This window comes from Canis lupus, chromosome 5, assembly GCF_003254725.2.
Source record: "Canis lupus dingo isolate Sandy chromosome 5, ASM325472v2, whole genome shotgun sequence".
Taxonomy (NCBI): domain Eukaryota; kingdom Metazoa; phylum Chordata; class Mammalia; order Carnivora; family Canidae; genus Canis; species Canis lupus.
This window is the reverse complement of record NC_064247.1, coordinates 30,839,161-30,856,065: the sequence shown is the minus strand read 5'-3', so window position 1 is coordinate 30,856,065 and position 16,905 is coordinate 30,839,161. Positions and strand designations below refer to the sequence as shown.

At 58.2% G+C, this 16,905-nt stretch overlaps 1 protein-coding gene across 6 annotated transcripts in view; it reads right to left on the bottom strand.

Moving 5' to 3' along the window:
* Window positions 1-340: 340 nt before the first annotated feature.
* Window positions 341-16,905, bottom strand: part of KIAA0753 (KIAA0753 ortholog) — a 44,630-nt gene continuing 28,065 nt past the window's right edge. For 4 of the 6 annotated variants that reach the window (XM_025461996.3, XM_035716279.2, XM_025461993.3 and 1 more), the window contains exons 11-18: window positions 16,360-16,449; window positions 13,894-13,972; window positions 12,975-13,058; window positions 9,739-9,849; window positions 8,843-8,924; window positions 5,216-5,336; window positions 4,695-4,919; window positions 341-1,464 (exon numbers count right to left, since the gene is read on the bottom strand). In XM_025461996.3, the coding sequence (XP_025317781.3) occupies window positions 1,347-1,464; window positions 4,695-4,919; window positions 5,216-5,336; window positions 8,843-8,924; window positions 9,739-9,849; window positions 12,975-13,058; window positions 13,894-13,972; window positions 16,360-16,449 (910 nt within the window). In that variant the 3' untranslated portion in view covers window positions 341-1,346. Of the gene's footprint in view, window positions 1,465-4,694; window positions 4,920-5,215; window positions 5,337-8,842; window positions 8,925-9,738; window positions 9,850-12,974; window positions 13,059-13,893; window positions 13,973-16,359; window positions 16,450-16,905 lie in introns of those variants that run through there. The other 2 variants (XM_025461997.3, XM_049110077.1) reach the window with 2 other exon arrangements.

The window sequence follows — 16,905 nt, the reverse complement described above, 5'->3', positions numbered from 1 at the left end:
GCCCTGGGCCTGTGGAGCCCTCCCAGCAGGGCGGGGGGTAAGGAGCGTGGGGTCACTGCCTGCGGCCCATGAGGCAGGAGGGTGCCCCGGAGCGGAGCTCCACACAGGAGCAGGTGCGTCAGGGTCAGATGGCCGGGCCCTGTCTCCCCTGGAAGCAGGAATGCAGTGCCATGAGCGTCCCGTCCAGGGAAGGCTCCATGAACACGTTTCTCCGGCGGGGGTAAGGGGTGGACAGGCAGCAGAGGCCCTGGTGCGCCCTCCAGGTGTCGGCGGGGCGTCTAAGTCACAGTCCTGTGTTTGGGGAGAAGGGAGGCGGAATGATTTCAGGCAGACACGCACAGATGTAAAATCCTGAGTTTATTTAAAGAATCCGCACACTACAAACTGCCCCACAAGCCACTTGGAGCTCCTGGAGCCACTGCCCGCCGACCCCTGTGCCCACGTCCCCTCCTGGTGAAGACCTCTGACCCCAGAGCCTTGCTGATCCCCTGCATCACATGCAGCCCGGTTCTGCAGGAGTCGGTGTGACCCAGCAGCTCACGTGGTCACCCAAACATGCATCCACACCGCAGGCACCACAAGGATTCCCCCTGCCCCTGGGGGAGCCTCATGCCACCTGCCATTCGTGGCACATACACACCTCAGGCTGTCGATGGAAGGAAACTTCCAGGAAGTGGCCTTATTTCTATGCACATTCCTTTTCTTTTTCTGGAAAATCAGAGGCTTTCCTGGAAAAGCACCACTGGGCGGGGGCGTGAGGACCCAGCTACCGTGGCCCCACGTGTCTTCCTCTCCAGGACCAGGGCTTCCCCGCATCTGCCGGGCCTTTCCTCCTGCCCCGGCTCCTCCATGGGTCACACACATAGGCAGCACCAGCCCGGGATGCAGGGACGGAGCCTAGGACCCTCTCAAGGACCCTCTTGAGGACCCTGACAGAGCTACGACCCCATAGTCTGGACGTCATAGTTCATCTGTGGGGCAGAAGCAGGCTGAGGGCCGTGACCAAGCAGGGGGCACCAGGCTCCGTCTGCACGTGAGCTGCGGGCCCAAACCACAGGAGTCTTTGGCAGCCCCAGGGATTGGCTGCCTCCAGGGATTGGTGGCCCCAGGGAAGGACACCTGCCGGCACCTGTCCAAACGCTCATGTCCCCAAACTCAGCAGCGGGACGAACACAGTTACTTCAGTAGGAAAATCACACATTGAGAAAATATTATATTGTCATCGTTCACGATTCCTGGGCCCCAGGAAGCACCTTGCCTCCATCATCAACCACCAGAGCCGTCACCACGACAAGGAGATGCAGAGGCACAGCCACGGGCAAGACCCCAGCCCCGAGGGGGCACCTTCAGGTCGCGGGCTCCAGGAACTCCGAGGTGAACACAGCCTCCGCATAGTCCTCGCAGGCATCTTCCAGCTCCGCGGCCACGGCCCCAAGCGCCTCGTCCACCAGCTCCTCGGAGAAGCTGGAAGACAAATGGCAGGGCTGCAAGTGGAGGGGCCGCTGAGTGGGACTCACCCAGGGGGCGGCGGGGAGGCGAGAGGCCCCGCTTCCCAGAGCAGAAGGCAGTGCCTGGGCCCCACAGCCCACCCCTGTCCGCAATGCTCCCCTCGGGCACGTCACGAGAAGGACCACGACAGTCAGGAACCCAAGGCTGCCCACTGACCGACGTGCGCTCACGTCCGCCAGTGTCTGCGTGGCGTCCGCTCTGCAGCAGGACCGAGTTCCCGCACAGCAGGTGTGCACAGCTGGCAGCCCCCGGCCGGAGACGCCCACACAGTGGAAGCTACTGCGCAGCCGCGGTTATGCTATGCCTCTACCGAGGGCGCACTCAGGGTCCATGCTGCTCCCACCACCGGCTGCCGCCCTTTCCCCGAGATCACTTTATTTATGGGAAATACCAGGAGGTGCACATTTCCACTTGGTCCAACTTAGGGCCCCATCCACACTGGTCTGCGGAGGGCGAGGGGCCCGTTCGCATGGGTCAAAGGGACGTGTGACTCCCACAGACGGACACAGCCCCACCTGGACGTCTGGTGCCGCCGCTGAGCTGCCCACCCCCCGTCCCGCTGACATGCATGGTCTCTTCCAGGTAATGCGACTCTGCTACATCTCAGCTCCTGCTAAGAAAATGTGGGGTATCTTCTGCCTTTTTTCTCCCACCTCCGGGTGTCGTGAGGTTCTGTGATGATCTTCGTGCCGCAACCTGGACCCTGACTCTCCGCTCTTGCGTTAGCGGCCGCCCTGCATTCCCGTGAGCACTGACCTCAGCCTGACCACAGACATTGTCAGCACGTGCCCCGATGAGCCCAGAGCCCCTGGGAGCAGCTGCTTATGTTGCTCCTGCCTCAAGGCAGTGGGTGTCCTCATGCACACACACACACCAGCTCTGTGGACACCCAGCCCCGCACACCTAGCTCCCCGCACACACACCCAGCCCCGCATGCACACCAGCTCTGCGCACACCAGCTCTGCACACACCAGCCCCACGCACTCCCAGCCCTACATGCATACTAGCTCCCCGCACACACACCCTATTGTTTTCGGGTCCATTCCTCTCCTGATGGGAGACTTGGCTTCTCACGCTAAGCTCCCCAGTGAGCTACTGTGGCCATCATGCCTCTAATTTCTAAGAACTTCCCCCTTTCTTGCTGTATCCCGGGCTCAGTTCCTGGGGTGACTGTGTCCTTGACTCCAAGTTGGTTTGGGGCTTTCCCTGCTTCTCTGGGTCCACCTGCTGTGGCACCCGGCCTGGCCCATCGGCTGTGCTCAAGTGTGGGTGTCTGGCCCCCTCATCCCCGGTCTCCACGGCCCCGGCGGCACCCTGGCTGGCACTGGCTCTCCTGTCTGCCGGGCCTTCCGCCCCCGTCTGGCTGCATGCTGCCTTCCACTCTGTACTGCTCATCTGCCTGCCGTCACCTATGGCTTCATGCTTTACGTAGCCACTGGGGACACGACCGAGGTGGGGATTCAGGGTGGACAGATAAACATGCAGCTTCCGCCTGCCCTTTCTGATCACAAGTGTCCCAGACGCCTGGCGAGTCTGCTCCCACAAACATGTCACTGCCTGGGCCGCCAGCGCTCCCACCTCTGCCCGTGCACAACGTCTGCTGCTCTCCAATAGGAGCAGCGCTTCTCCTGGGGGGAAGGAGGCACTGAGACACCCACTGCCCTCTCATGCCCACGGCTCTGGGATGATGCCGCTCCCTGTCTGCTCTTCCAAGATCCAGTCCTTGCAGCCCCGACCTACAGCACATGCACACAAGGAATGAGAGGCGGGGAGGGAAAACCCGCAGCTGTGATATGTGGGAACTGTCACTGGAGGGACCAGGTGCCCATACGCTGTGTGCTCCTCATGGGCTGAGTGCTTCCTACGTCTGCAGGATGGCAGAATCACGCGAAGGACCCTCAGAGAACCATCTTCCTCGGCCTTTTCTGGATTTTCCAACATGCCAGGTGACCCACAACCGGTCAGTTTGGGGATGGTGTGCAAGTGACCACAAGGAGCCCGTTGGGTTTCCCCGTCCCCTTCCCCTTCTAGAAAATACATGTGCGGCTCAACCAGATTGGGCCCCAGACACTCCACAAGAGGAAGGCTCAGGGTCAGCCGAGGGACCACACACGATCCCACCACAGAAGGAAACAGATGTGCCTCAGCCACGAGGGGACAGGACCCAATGAAAAATGACCCAGACTCAGAAGGAAGGGGGGTCGGGAGGTGGGATCCAAACAGACTAGCAGCTCCAAGGGAGGAGAAACCTGAGGCCCCCCAGGCACAGGGAATGCAGGCAGTGGATGGCAGGGGAGTTGGGGGGGGACCCAGGTGAAGGCCAGGGAATGAGGCCTCCACCTGCCCTCTCCTGCGAAAGAAGGAAGCCACATGGATGTGTGGATCACGGAGGGAGCATGAGAACCTGACGTGTTGGGAGCGTCTTCCCCACACAGAGCAAGGTGTGCACTGCAAACCAGAGAGAAGCCCCAGGTGGAGGCCCTTGGTTGGGGGTGGGGGGGGGGTTCCAGATGTGTAGGTGGTGGTGAAGGGACACCCAGAATGCAAGCCACCAGTTGATCTGGGTGGAAGGAGAGAGGGTCTCAGAGAAAACTGGGGGCAGAAGCCAGAGACGGACTAGGGGGCCTGTCGGGCTGTGGGGGTCGGTGTACAGGAGGCCGCGTGGAAGGGGCAGAAGCATTTAAAAGAATCAGCCACTGAAAGAGGTGATCCCATCCTCCATCCTGCCCCTGGCCTGAGCTGTGGAGGGGCTGGTCACCATTAGGGGCGGGAGGGGGGGGGCGGAGAGCTGGGGAGGGGCTGTGGTTTGCAGCTCCAGTGTCAGGTGCCGCCCCCCACAGGATTTGCATCTGGCGCAGGTAAAGGACTGGATGTACACGTGTCTGTCACAGCACCATGTATGCACAGGAAGGGCCTCATCCAGGAGTGAAAGGACCCAGGTGGCCACCTCCCACCTGCCCGCTGCACCCTATGGTGTCGTATATCCTGTCCCAGACCTGACAGCAGGCCGCCCAGCACTCCTCACGCAGGATCACACACCTGTCCCTCTAGCTCCCCTGCCCAAAGTGGCAGCTGGCAGACAAAGCCTGCAGATGGGCCCAGACACAGCCCAGTCTCCCCGGCAGCCTTCCGTAGGTGAGCACTGGGCACCTGGCTCTCAGGTGCGGCTGAAACACAATACTGACCTCTCAGCCAGCAGCCAGGGGTTGAAGGTGCCCACGGCCTCATGCCCAACCAGGCGGAGGTACTGTTCGAAGCGGCTGCAGTAGTCGCCGATGCTGTGCCGCAGGCCCGGAGGCACCCGCAGGGCGGCCTGGCCTTCCTTCCGCGGATACTCCTCTGGAAGGGGCAGCAGGGGAACCCCTCTCTTGTCAGACCCCTTGTCGGGCCCCATGCTTTCATCCAAGGAACTGACACAAAGAAGAAATGGGCACAGAGATGTTGGGATCCCAGATCGCAAGGCCTGTCTTCCTTCCACCTGAACAAACCCAAGGCCCCCACCCACCTTGACCGCCCAACCGCAAAGGGGTCCCCATCCTGTAGACAGTGCTGGAGGCAGAAGCCCTGTAACACTGCCCTGGAAAGACAAGCCAGGTGGCACTGGCACCTGCCCAAGAGCGTGGCGAGGCCCGGCTGGGGGATCGGGGCCCCGCGTGTGCCAACACCACGGGCCAGCCAGCACACACAGCCACCCTAGCCCACTTACTTGCCAGTCTGGGGCCTTTCCAGCACGATGTTCACGTCTGGGTTTTTGCGAGCGGCGGTCTTGGTGATCCTGATTGGATGAGGAGAGAGAGGCCTTTCACTTACTGCTGCGAGTGTTTGCTCTAGAAGAGGAGAGGCAAACAGTGACCGCACATACAGAGAGGCCGGCAAGCTTCCCAGCGCCGTCCTAGTGCCCAGGCCCCTCAGGAGGCCGCACCATCATCTCTCAAGCCTGACGGGGCAGCCAGCAGTGCAAAAACGCTCTGGTTTTCAAAGCAAAGGCAAATTTATTTTATCATTATTATTTATTTTAAGATTTTATTTATTTATTCCTGAGAGACACACAGAGAGGCAGAGACACAGGCAGAGGGAGAAGCAGGCTCCCTGCGGGGAGCCCGACGCAGGACTCGATCCCAGGACCCCAGGATCATGCCCGGGGCTGAAGGCAGATGCTCAACCACTGAGCCACCCAGGTGTCCCAAGAAAAGACAAATTTAAAGTCACCATAAGAAAGCAGTGAGACGACCAGTGAACCCTAAGGACGTGCTGCGAACCAGTGTGTGCAAAGCCCTGGGCTCTGGCTCAGTGAGGACCAGCCACCTGCTGGGGAGTCTCGAGCGTTTGACCTTTAAATGGTCTTGTGACTGGGGAAGGAAAAGCGCTCACATCTCAACACTAATGAGCTGATCCTGCTCATCTCTCAGCCTTGCTGGGAACCTGCACAAGCACAGTCAGCACTGACTGACTAGACCTCGCAGCTCAGCAGCTCTTCTGGGCTTCGGGTTACTCATCACGTTAAATGTGTTCCAAGCGTAGAAGGAAGCATGTCCTTCCCTGAGGTAAGTGGCACCGCGGGCCTGCCCCAGTGATACAACCATGATTTCCCACACGGTAGAGATGCTGCCTGCGTCCATTTCTGTAAAAATACTACTGAGAAGTTTTCAGTTTTTCACCCAAGGAGAGGGAAGGTACAGATGGAATGCCGCACAAATAAAAAAAAATCACCCTCTGTGAGGTTTTGTGATGCCAATGAGCTCATACCCAGAGCAAGGGCAACAGGATGCCCACTAGAACTTCCAAGGTGGGAGCATCAGCTCTCGGGGTCTGCAGGACGCCTCCCCAGGGTGCGCTGGCCTCCACACAGTCATCAGCAGCCACTAGACCTCTAAACTGGCCTGGAAAAGGGGATGCCCACTGGGAGTCCTGGGTAAGATGGGCTTCTGCATGAGGCTGCCCACTCTGTGGCCAGGGGCCAAACGGCTCTCAGAGTGACCCACCCCAGCACCTGGCTCCCATACCAACAGATGCTGGAAGCCACGGATTCCCAGGCCAGGAAGCCCATGCTACGCGTCGTAGGACACGCAACGGAGGAGGGTACACACTGGCTCAGGAACCTGCAGCTTAGGGGGACAGGAGACCCTCCAGCAGCGACTCTGACATACGGTGGTCATGACAGGTGGGTGGGAGCTGGCGGGAAGGGAGGAAAAGAGGGAGGGGGGCCCAGCTCCAGAGGGGGATGGGGGAGCCCCCATAGGTGGGGCCATCTGACCTGCCTCCCAGAGCTGCTCCATAGCTGGCTGCATGAGCCGCAGAGAGACCAGGGGCTTGGGAATCACAGAAAACACAACAGGCCCAGATGAGCTCTGTGTTCACCTGGCTCACCCTCCTGTGAAAGTGCAGTGTGGTGGGTGCATCCCGACACCCCCAACCCCCGCCTGGACCTGGGCAGCATTGCAGCCTCCCACCCCCGATGCTTGCGCACCTGCTCTGTGCACACCTCCAGCACCTCCCCGCATCCACAGAGTGGCCGCTGATGAGCAACCATCCAGCCCCAGAAACGGGCCTCCTGCTGGAGCTTCACAGGCTTGCATCTGCCCCTCATGAAACAAGGAGAAACGCGCACGTCTTTTCAACAAACGGGGCAAGAACAAAGGGCCTTCTTTTAGGAAGAAAACAGAAAAATGAACCTTCATCTCTACCTCAGGTCACAGGCAAACCATTGTTGGGAACAGACCATGAACCCACACACAAGAACCAGACCTCAAAGTTCCTCCAAGAAAACAACAGACCCCCTTCTCAACCTGGTGGCATGCAACAATTTCTTAGGTCAAACACGGGAATCTAAGAAAAAATTGACATAAGACTTTTCGATATTAAAAATGTCTGCTTCCAACAAAACACATCTGAGAAAACCGGGCAAGATGTTGGCAGATGTTTGCCAGGAGACTCATGACTGCCAAGGCAAGGCGGCTGCACGCACAGGGCTTCCTTCCGGGGGGACGCATGCTGGAGTCGGACGGGGTGAGGTCTGCACACTCTGCAAGCACACAACAGACGGAGCTGCGCTCCCAATGGGTAAATCCTACACAACCTGAATCCCATCCCAGAAAAGCTGGTATTAAAACAACGTATGTAATGCACAAAAAACAACCCAATTTTTAAAAATATACAAAGTATCTGGATGCCTTGTGAAGACACACAACACTGGCTAATAATCACAGGAAAACACCCTAAACGTCCTTATTCATCAATAAAATGAAATTAAAACTGAGGGGACATGGTCCACGCCCATCGCCACGGCTGCAATCACTGACCACCGGCCTCAGTGGGCAATGCCACTCCGCAGGGAGGCCCAGCAGTCCATGACCAAGTTACACCCCCATGCTGCAACCTGGCAAGCCTGCTCCGGTGTTTATCCAAAAGAAACAGAAGCCGACGTCCACACACGACTATATGCGACTGTGTTCACAGCACACGTACCCCCAACAGTCCAAGCCAGACGTAACCGAGCATAGATCATAGGCAGATGATGAACAGGGCGTGCCTGCCAGGAGAAGCCCGCGGTAAGCGCTGACCCGAGCGTGGCAACAGGGCAGCGGCCCCCAACATGCCTGCCAATGGTCCTGGACACTGCGAGCATCCCCTACAGCAATGGGGACTTGATGTTGGGGACGCTGGGATGGGGAGAGCATCCTGAACTATCAGGCGGGCCCAAGTGTCCTCCTGTTAGAAAGGCCAGGGTCCTGACCGCCACAGCGGGGAGGGATGGGTGACAAGGAAGCAGTGTCTGGAGGGACGGGGCCACGAGCCAGGGAAGGTGGGCGTCCGGCCCTGCCAGCCCCTCCGTGTTGGCCTGTGGAGGCTCGCCTCATGCTTGCAGCCCGCGGGACGCAGGAAAGGGTGCTCCCACCAGTGAGGGACAAGGCCGTGCGACATAGTGCGTGTGCCGTCCTAGCCCGCAAGCCGCACAATGGAGCCGGGCTGGTGGGGCCCCCGATGGGGGACGAGCGCAGGGACTTTTCTGAGGTGACATCTGACTGATGACAGGAGCTGCAAAGCGGACCCATTTGCCAAAACCCATCTAACAACACAATTAATATTCGTGCTTTTTATCACATGTAAATTTTATCTCAAAAAAAAAAAAAAAAAGCCATAAAGAAACGTAACACGTTTCTGATACCTGTTGCTGTGCCCAGGGTCCCACACACAGAACCTGCAACCAAGGCAGGCATCCAAACAGCGTGACTGGCAGGTGGACAGAGGCCGAGTGGATCCACGTGTGTCCATGGCCAAAGGTTTGCAGCTTTCCTGTGTTTGAGGTGAGGGGACCCACGTGGGGGACACTCACCCGTTTTTCCTTCCTGCATCCAATGATGAGGGTCAGCATATACGATTTTATTGTATCTTTGGCGAACAGTCTCCTGGTAGTTCTTAAAAAAAAAAAAAGTTTAATTTATGAGAAAAGATCAGTTTCATTACAAACTGTAACTGCTCAGGACACAGCAGCTCCACACATGAGACCCAAGCTAGATGGGCAGCTGCCAGGCCAGGATGGGAGCTCACGAGGCAAAGTCTAAAACCAGTGAAGCAACTGCTGTAATGCGTGTAACGGAGAACAGCACCATCCCCCAGAACTTGCTGACAAGAGGACTGTGCCATGTGCCAAGTACTGACCACGTCCCACGTGAGCCGTGTGTTTCACGCCAGATGCTGCAGGCCCCGACGGCTGCCCTGAGAGGGGACCCCGTGGCAGCACCACAGCAAACCACACGTCTCTTTCAAACACCAACAGAAGACTGTCTTCCCGATGTGTCTCCTTCACAGCAACCCCAGCTCTGGGACCCCGGCCACACCCCATCCCCTCGCTGTGTCTCATGTCCCTGCGTTGAACAATCCAGGGCCGCGCCGCGGCAGATCTGAGGTCTAAACGTGTGATAAAAGCCTTGTGAATCGTGGGAACCCAAGAAGGTAAGAGGGTCTGGGACCTGCTGGGACCCCACACCAGGAGGGATGTTGATGGTCCTGGCTCCAGTCATCACCTACCAAAGACGTCAAGGGAGAACGGCCACCCTTGGGTTCCACGGATACCTCCTCACCTTAGCCTCAAGGACACCTGACCATTGGGGAGGATAAGTGACTGTCCCCAGGCCCCACATGGCTGCAGTCAGGCTGTGCTGTGGCCCAGGACCGCATGACTCTCCAGACCTGGGCAGCAGAAGTGTTGGGGGCGGCCCCAGACCTCACCTCTATTTCCTCCATCCGCAGCATCAGTGTCTCCAGGTACGGGCTGTCCCTGCCGCCCCCAACGAGAGCTGAGGCTTCCAAATGGTCCCTCAGTGGGTCCAGGACAGCAGCCTACAAAGCAAGTGAGGGAGAGGAGGCAGGGGAGGGAGGGGTGGGAGGGGATGGAGAGAGCGGAAGGAGGGAAGAGAGGAGAGGGAGAGGGTAGAAGGGGGGGAAGGAGGAGAGGGAAAAGGTGGAGGGAGGGGAGGGAGGAGAGGGAGAGGGTGGAGAGATGGGAGGGAGGGGAGGGAGGGGGGGGAGGAAAGGGAGGGAGAAGGAGAGACCAGAGGGGAGGGAGGGGAGGGAGAGGGTGGAGGGGGATAGGGGAAGGCAGAAGGGAGGGAGGGGAGGGAGAGGGTGGAGGGGAAGGAGGGGAAGGAGGGGAAGGAGGGGACAGAGGGGCAGGGAGGAGGAGGGAGAGAAGGGAGAGGGCGAGGTGGGGGAGGGAGAGGAGGGAGGGGAAGAAGAGAGAGAGGGCGGGGCAAGGAGAGGGCGGAAGGGTGGAGGGGAGAGGGCAGAGAGAGCAGAGAGAAGTGAGGGCGGAAAAGGCAGTCAAAGACCTGAAGGGACGCTGGCCAAGTAGCCCAGGGACCCCCAGGAAGCCTGGCGCCCATCCCCTCAGCAAGCCCAGAGCACAGTGGCCTCCTGTGCGGTAGGGCGGTGCTGTCTTGGGCTGTGCCCAGGACAGTCCACTGGCGGGCGTGTGACACTGCAGCGACAGGTGTGTTCCAGGCTTCTGTAAAGCATCTGCTCCTGATGCCACCAGGCTCCCCGTCCTTACTCTCTGTACCCATGACCCTGGAGGCCTCTACTAGCGTTTCCTGATCTTATATTTCTTACACTCACTATGTGCTTTATGCTTTGTAGACATGGCCATATGTGCTTCGTTTCTTCAGATCCTAAGATACGTCTACCATCTAGCCTGAGGGAGGCCCTCAGAGAACACCTGCTGGGCAGTGAGGGCATCAGGCTCTAGAACGGGGCACGTGCAAGGCGCGGAATCCTGGCTCTGCCCACTGTGCCATGTGCTCACCCCACTGTGGGATGGGAACAGTCCTGCCTCAGAGCTGAAAGGGCTGCATGAGCCCATGCGTGTGGAGACAGCCGTGAACAGCTCCTGCCATGGCAACTTAAAAAAAACCTTCTATCCTATCACAGAAAAAAATAAAAATGGCCACTAAAAATATAAAGAAATGAACAACTCTAAATAAAAATCAGCTGAAAGGGGATCCTTGGGTGGCTCAGCGGTTTAGCACCTGCCTTAGGCCCAGGGCGTAATCCTGGAGTCCCGGGATCGAGTCCCGCGTCAGGCTCCCGGCATGGAGCCTGCTGCTCCCTCTGCCTGTGTCTCTGCCTCTCTCTATGAATAAATAAAATCTTTTTAAAAAATGAAATGTATAAATTCCCCCAAGACACAAAGTGTCAAAATTCACTTCAAAAAGAATAGCCGATCCTTCTTAAAAGAAATCTCCAGAGCAGCCCAAGTGGCTCAGCAGTTTAGTGCTGCCTTTGGTCCAGGGCATGATCCTGGAGACCTGGGATCTAGTCCCATGTCTGGTTCCCACCATGGAGCCTGCTTCTCCTTCTGCCTGTGTCTCTGCCTCTCTCACTATGTCTATCATGAATAAATAAATAAAATCTTTAATGAAAAAAAAGCTGAAAAATCAGAATAAAATTACAGAAAAATCTAGAGAATGCAAACCCAGGCACACGGGTCTAGTGAATGAAGACTTATGTTCATGTTTAAGATTTCCCATCGGCCAGGAATAGAATGTCAAGGACCCCAGCGCCATCGCAGAGAGGAAGCAAGCCCACGCTGACGGCATCACAGCCGTATGAACTGAGAAGCGAGGTCCCACACCATGTAGCTGCTCTTGGTAGTATGGGTTAGCTGGTCACATCACACTTAGCTGAGCTATTTGAATTTTTAGCCATGTGCATGTCACTTTTAATCTTAAAAACATGCATGTGAGGATCCCTGGTGGCTCAGTGGTTGAGTGCCTGCCTTTGGCTCAGGGCATGACCCCAGGGTCCTGGAATTGAGTCCCACATCCGGCTCTGCGCAGGGAGCCTGCTTCTCCCTCTGCCTGTGTCTCTGCCTCTCTCTGTGTCTCTCATGAATAAATAAATAAAAGCTTAAAAAAAAAAAAAAACACTCCTGCATTTTGGAAAGACACACTGCAGGGGTCTATGCATGGCCAGAGCAACACGTCATCCCCAAACCTCCCCAAGCTCCCTCTGGGCATCAGAGATGGTGAGGCCACAGAGAACTGTGGTTCACGAGGAGACCAAATGCCCCCAACCTCCTGGAGACAAGTCCTGGGACACTGTGAGCAAGGCACACAAGTCAACACCTGGGGTCTCCCTCCGTTTATTCAGTTATTTATGAACATGCTGTCAAGTGCCACCTGGGACCTCAGCCATGGGCCAATGTAACCGGGACGCGAGCTGCTGGCAGCGGGGTCTCCTCACACCCATGTATGCTCACAGAGTAATTCTCAGGAGTGAGGCTGGTAACCCCCAAACACAGTGACGGCACGGGGACACGGCCAGGACGGGATTGCTGAGACCGGCTGCGTGCGGATGGTAGGCTCTGGGTTCCAGCACAGGAGCCTTCTGACCCAACTCTGCCATGGTGTGCTGGGACAGTGAGGCCTCGGCCCGGCAGACGTGCTCCCCAGACCCACCCCCACCCCCACTCCAAGCCCATGGGCAGCTTTGCTCCACTGCCCCAAGCCCACAGACCTGCTTTGCCCGTGTCTGCTCTACACGGGCGGCCGCAACTGTTTCCGGACCCCAGCAGGTCCCGGGCACTGCCTGTGGCCCCCGCCCCACAACCTGAGCTCCACGAACGGGAAAGTTCAGTCTCACACGAGCCCAGTACGAGTCCTCTCCAATCCTGGCATTCTCTGTGCCAGGCCAGATCCCACTTGTTACCCAGCTGGGCACATGCCTACCGAACGCCGACATGAGGCCCGGGGTGAGGAGGAAACCAGGCCACGGAGGCCCTGAGCACCGTGGCCACAGTCTGTCCTCGGGAGAGGAGAGGCCCGAACAGAGCCCCGGGGTCCAGATGCTTCGGTGAGCGGCTCCTGACGTGGGTGCAAAGACTCCACCAGCCACAGAGGAACCGTCAGCTCCCACCACCCAGGCAGAACCCCCCGGCCCCCAGACGTCCTCTGGACACCCACACGCACCTCCTGCACAGGCTGTGCCGTTGCCGTGTCTGTGGGTGGCTGGTCCCTCGGGTTAGCATCTGCCTCCAGGGAGGAGTTGACTCTCTGTTGAGACAAGCATGTCTGTGCATCATGAGGACCTACAGCCCGTGTCAGGACTAGGGAACTGCTGCGTGGAGCTGCTCCCAGCTTGGGCCACGTCAGGATCTGCAGGAATCTTCTGTTCAGGGCCATGTGCAGAGGTGCACGTTTGTCCTGGTGTCTGTCCTTTCCTTCCCTCCCCTCAGGAACTCGGTCGGGGCAGCTGTGTCTCCACCCAAAGAGCCTACACCTGTGTGCCGAGCAAGGAGGCCACCCCAGTGGGTGGCCGGGAGCCCCCATCTTCTCCACGCCCAAGCCTCCCAGGCCTCTAGTGATGGCAGCACATACCATACACGGAGCATACCTGTCTCCGGTGGCCTGTTCAGGGACCAGGACACCACATGCCATGTACACGTGATGGGCCCTCAGCTCGTCTGTTCACACAGACCAGACGACTCCCATAACCGGTGGACCCACAGGGTCCGGACAGGCTGCTAGCTTCCGGCCCACGGTGGACGGTGCCTGCATCTGTTACTTCCTCCTCCAGGAGGGACCGCGTGTGCACCAGCGCCGCCCGCAGAAAAGTGTGCCCATTGTTGCAAACTGTAGGGTGTGGGCCAGGACCAGGCGAACACCACCACCACCACATCTACTTCATTGAGGATGGAAATCAGAACCTGAACTCATTCCCTAAACTAAAATCTCCCTTTTCTCAAAAGTGGAGCTTCCTCTCTGCCCCGTGTCTGTGTCTTGTGTGCATTGGAGGACCCGGCCACAGTGCGCAGGGGAGGGCCAGGTGGCCTCTCAGCAACGGATGCCAACCGTTTTGAGAACGTCCAAAGGGAAGCAAGTGCATTACCTGGGCCTTGAGCAGGAGAGGCTGCAGACGCTCCAGAACTGCCACCTCCACCTTTTCTGCTAACTGGGCGGCAGAGACACTATGTAGAAATAAAACCAAGGATTAAAATCAAAAGCAAGAAAATATGCCATTTTGTATATTCAGGTACGACTCCAGGCGGAGGGAAATTGAACGATGACCAAAGTATGGAGCTTCCCTGATCCCAAGGGCCAAGCGAGCCCCTGGGCCTGTGAGAGAGCAGAGGTTGCAGCCTTTCCAACAAGAGCCCAGGTGCTGTGCCACCACCAGTCCCGACCCACTGGGGACGCTTCTGGATGTTCCAACAGCTGCATCAGGCTCTCTGTACGCTTCAAAGGAATAATAGCTACATTTAAACAACTAAAGGCGAAAGATGGGACACATCTCACTTATCTATTCCCTCCCCAAAGTCCACATGATGCAGTTGGACACACACCCAGAGACGAAGGGGAAAGTACTGGATGACAGGACAACATGTAACCCACCGCAGCCAGCTGACAAAGCCGAACTCAAGGCCAGTAACGGGGGAAATGGAGAACCCACGCACATGCCCCATAGACGCCAATGGGCCCAGGGCTGCTGGACCAGGACTCTGGGCCAAGGCGCCTGCACATGGAAGACGCTGCATCCTAGGCCCCTCTGACTGGACAGAGGTCTGGCCACTCCTCCCCAGAGCCCTCTGACCAGGGGGTGGAACGAGTCCTGGAAATGGGAGACCTGCAGGCGTGCCGGGCACTCCCGGGACACTAGCAGCCAGCTGCTCACACCCCAGGCACCAGACCACCTGCTCTAGATGTCCTGACCCACACAAAGGGAAGGACTCACAGTGGCGCCCGGACAGCACACCTCCACAGGCCGCGAGGCCAGGCAGCCCCTGGTGTGACAGCCAGGAACTCATTGGGCTACGACTATGGCCACTACACTCAGAAGAGCACACAATGTCTGGGGGCCCCAGCATGGCAAAACCTTCTGAGACCAGTCACAGAACAAAATCAACTGCACAGGAAAACATCAACATACGGATCCTACTCAAAACTCGAAGCTCCTCCTTCAGAAGCCACCACAAGGAAGTGCACAGGTGAGCCATGCTGCTCCACGTCTGCCTGCCAGCTGCCCACACCAAACAGCCTCAGAAATCAGTAATTAAAACAATAAAAATAATACACGGGCAAAGGACCTAGACAGACGCTTCACAGTGAGCCACCAGGAAGGCTCGCATCCCTGGTCAATGGCAAGGAAGTGCAAACTCGAACCACGAGGCTCCGCCAGTCTCAGCAGTGTCTAATGTTAGGGATGCCACCAGTGTCAACACAGTCGGGAAACAAACAGGGTGAGGCCCCGCACTCTCCCCACAGGTCCACGGGACCCGGCTCGTCCACACGCCCTCCGAACACAAGGACTCGCCCCTGACCTGCTGTTTCCTCCTGCATGGACACACGGGTCCCAGGGGAGCGCGGGCTCCTCCCGTCACAGTGAAAGCACCACCTGTTCCTGCTCTGTGCTTGCTTCTTGGGTTTCCAGCATGCACAGCAAAGTGTCAGGGACCCATCCGCAGGGGACACATCTGTGGATCAGGATGGTGGGTCGCCCTGGGGGAGAAGGAACCGGGTTCCCACCGGGGTGGGGAGGTGGGGAGACAGTCGGTGACACCTGTTCCCTGCGTGGTATCCTGGGCTGTGCACCTGCATTTATCACGTATGACCACCCACGGGGACGGCAGGACACCCGGGCGACCATCCTGCTATCTGGACGAACGGCAGTGGGGAGGGGTCCCAGGGCCCCCTCTAAGGCAACAGACAGCCTCACTGGGGACCGTCCCATTGCAAATACCACCAACCTCCCAACTGTGAAGCTCCATGATCGTGCAGCTGTTCTGTTTATTTAAAATTTATTTTTTTAGAGCAGGCAAACTGGGAGGGGGTGAGGAGGGCAGAGGGAGACTCTGGCAGACACCCTGCTGAGCACAGACCCGACATGACCTCAACCCCGGGACCCTGAGAGCACGACCTGAGCCAAAACCAAGAGTCGGGCACTCAGCTGACCGCACCCCCAGGTGTCCCAGACATCGTGCAGCTTGACACGGCAACCACACAGGGAAGCTGCTGGGTCATGGCAGGGAATGACGCCAACAGAGCACACACTGTACGGAGGACTGCCCTGGCCTCCCGGCTGCAGGGCGTTATGATGGGAGTGAGAGGACGGCCCGTGATGGCACCAGCGTGCTGAAATCTCATGCTTCAGCACCCACTGGGCATCAGGTCTGCATTCAAGTCCACAAAGGAGCCATAACCTGCCTCGTGCTCCCCACCTGACTGTATCCACCTCTGCCACCAGGAGCTTGGCAGGGGGTGGGCAGTGGCAGCGCACGCCGACCTCTCAGCGACCCTGCCTCCACCAATGTGTGCTCCACAGGAGGATGCCTCCTCCTCCCTGGCTGCGGGGACTCACCTCTGCTGCTGCGTCTGGTCTGAGCCCTCCGCCTTTAGCTCCTCCAGCTCCTTCAATGTCTTACAAGCTTCGGCATCAAGCCAAGCGAGTCTGGCGGAGGGAAACCGAGTCAGACCAATGCACCTTGCCTGGCAGGCCGCAGCCCCCCAGGCTGGCCAGGGTGAGGGCTCCCAGGACACTACTGTGGGACCAGTGGGCACTCCATGGAGACACAGCTAACGGGGGAGCTCCCCACGTGAGGCCCCGTGCACACGCTGACATGCACACACCCCGGGATGGCGCCAAAACGACCACAAACATCTTCAGGAAAGCGAGCCATGCTGTCCTTACAACTCCTGGCCTGACCGCAAAAAACACTGCTGCTGTATCTTCAGCTCAGGGCCCAGGCATGGCTCCATCACGTGAGGTCAGAAGGGAAAAGCTAACTCCAAGTCCAATTACCTAACAGCGGACACTCGTTTTCACTTTCCCGCAATACAAACACGTCGGCCACACAAGCACAGAGCCCGTCGGCACTGCTCCCTCCAGAACGTTCTCCCCACCCCC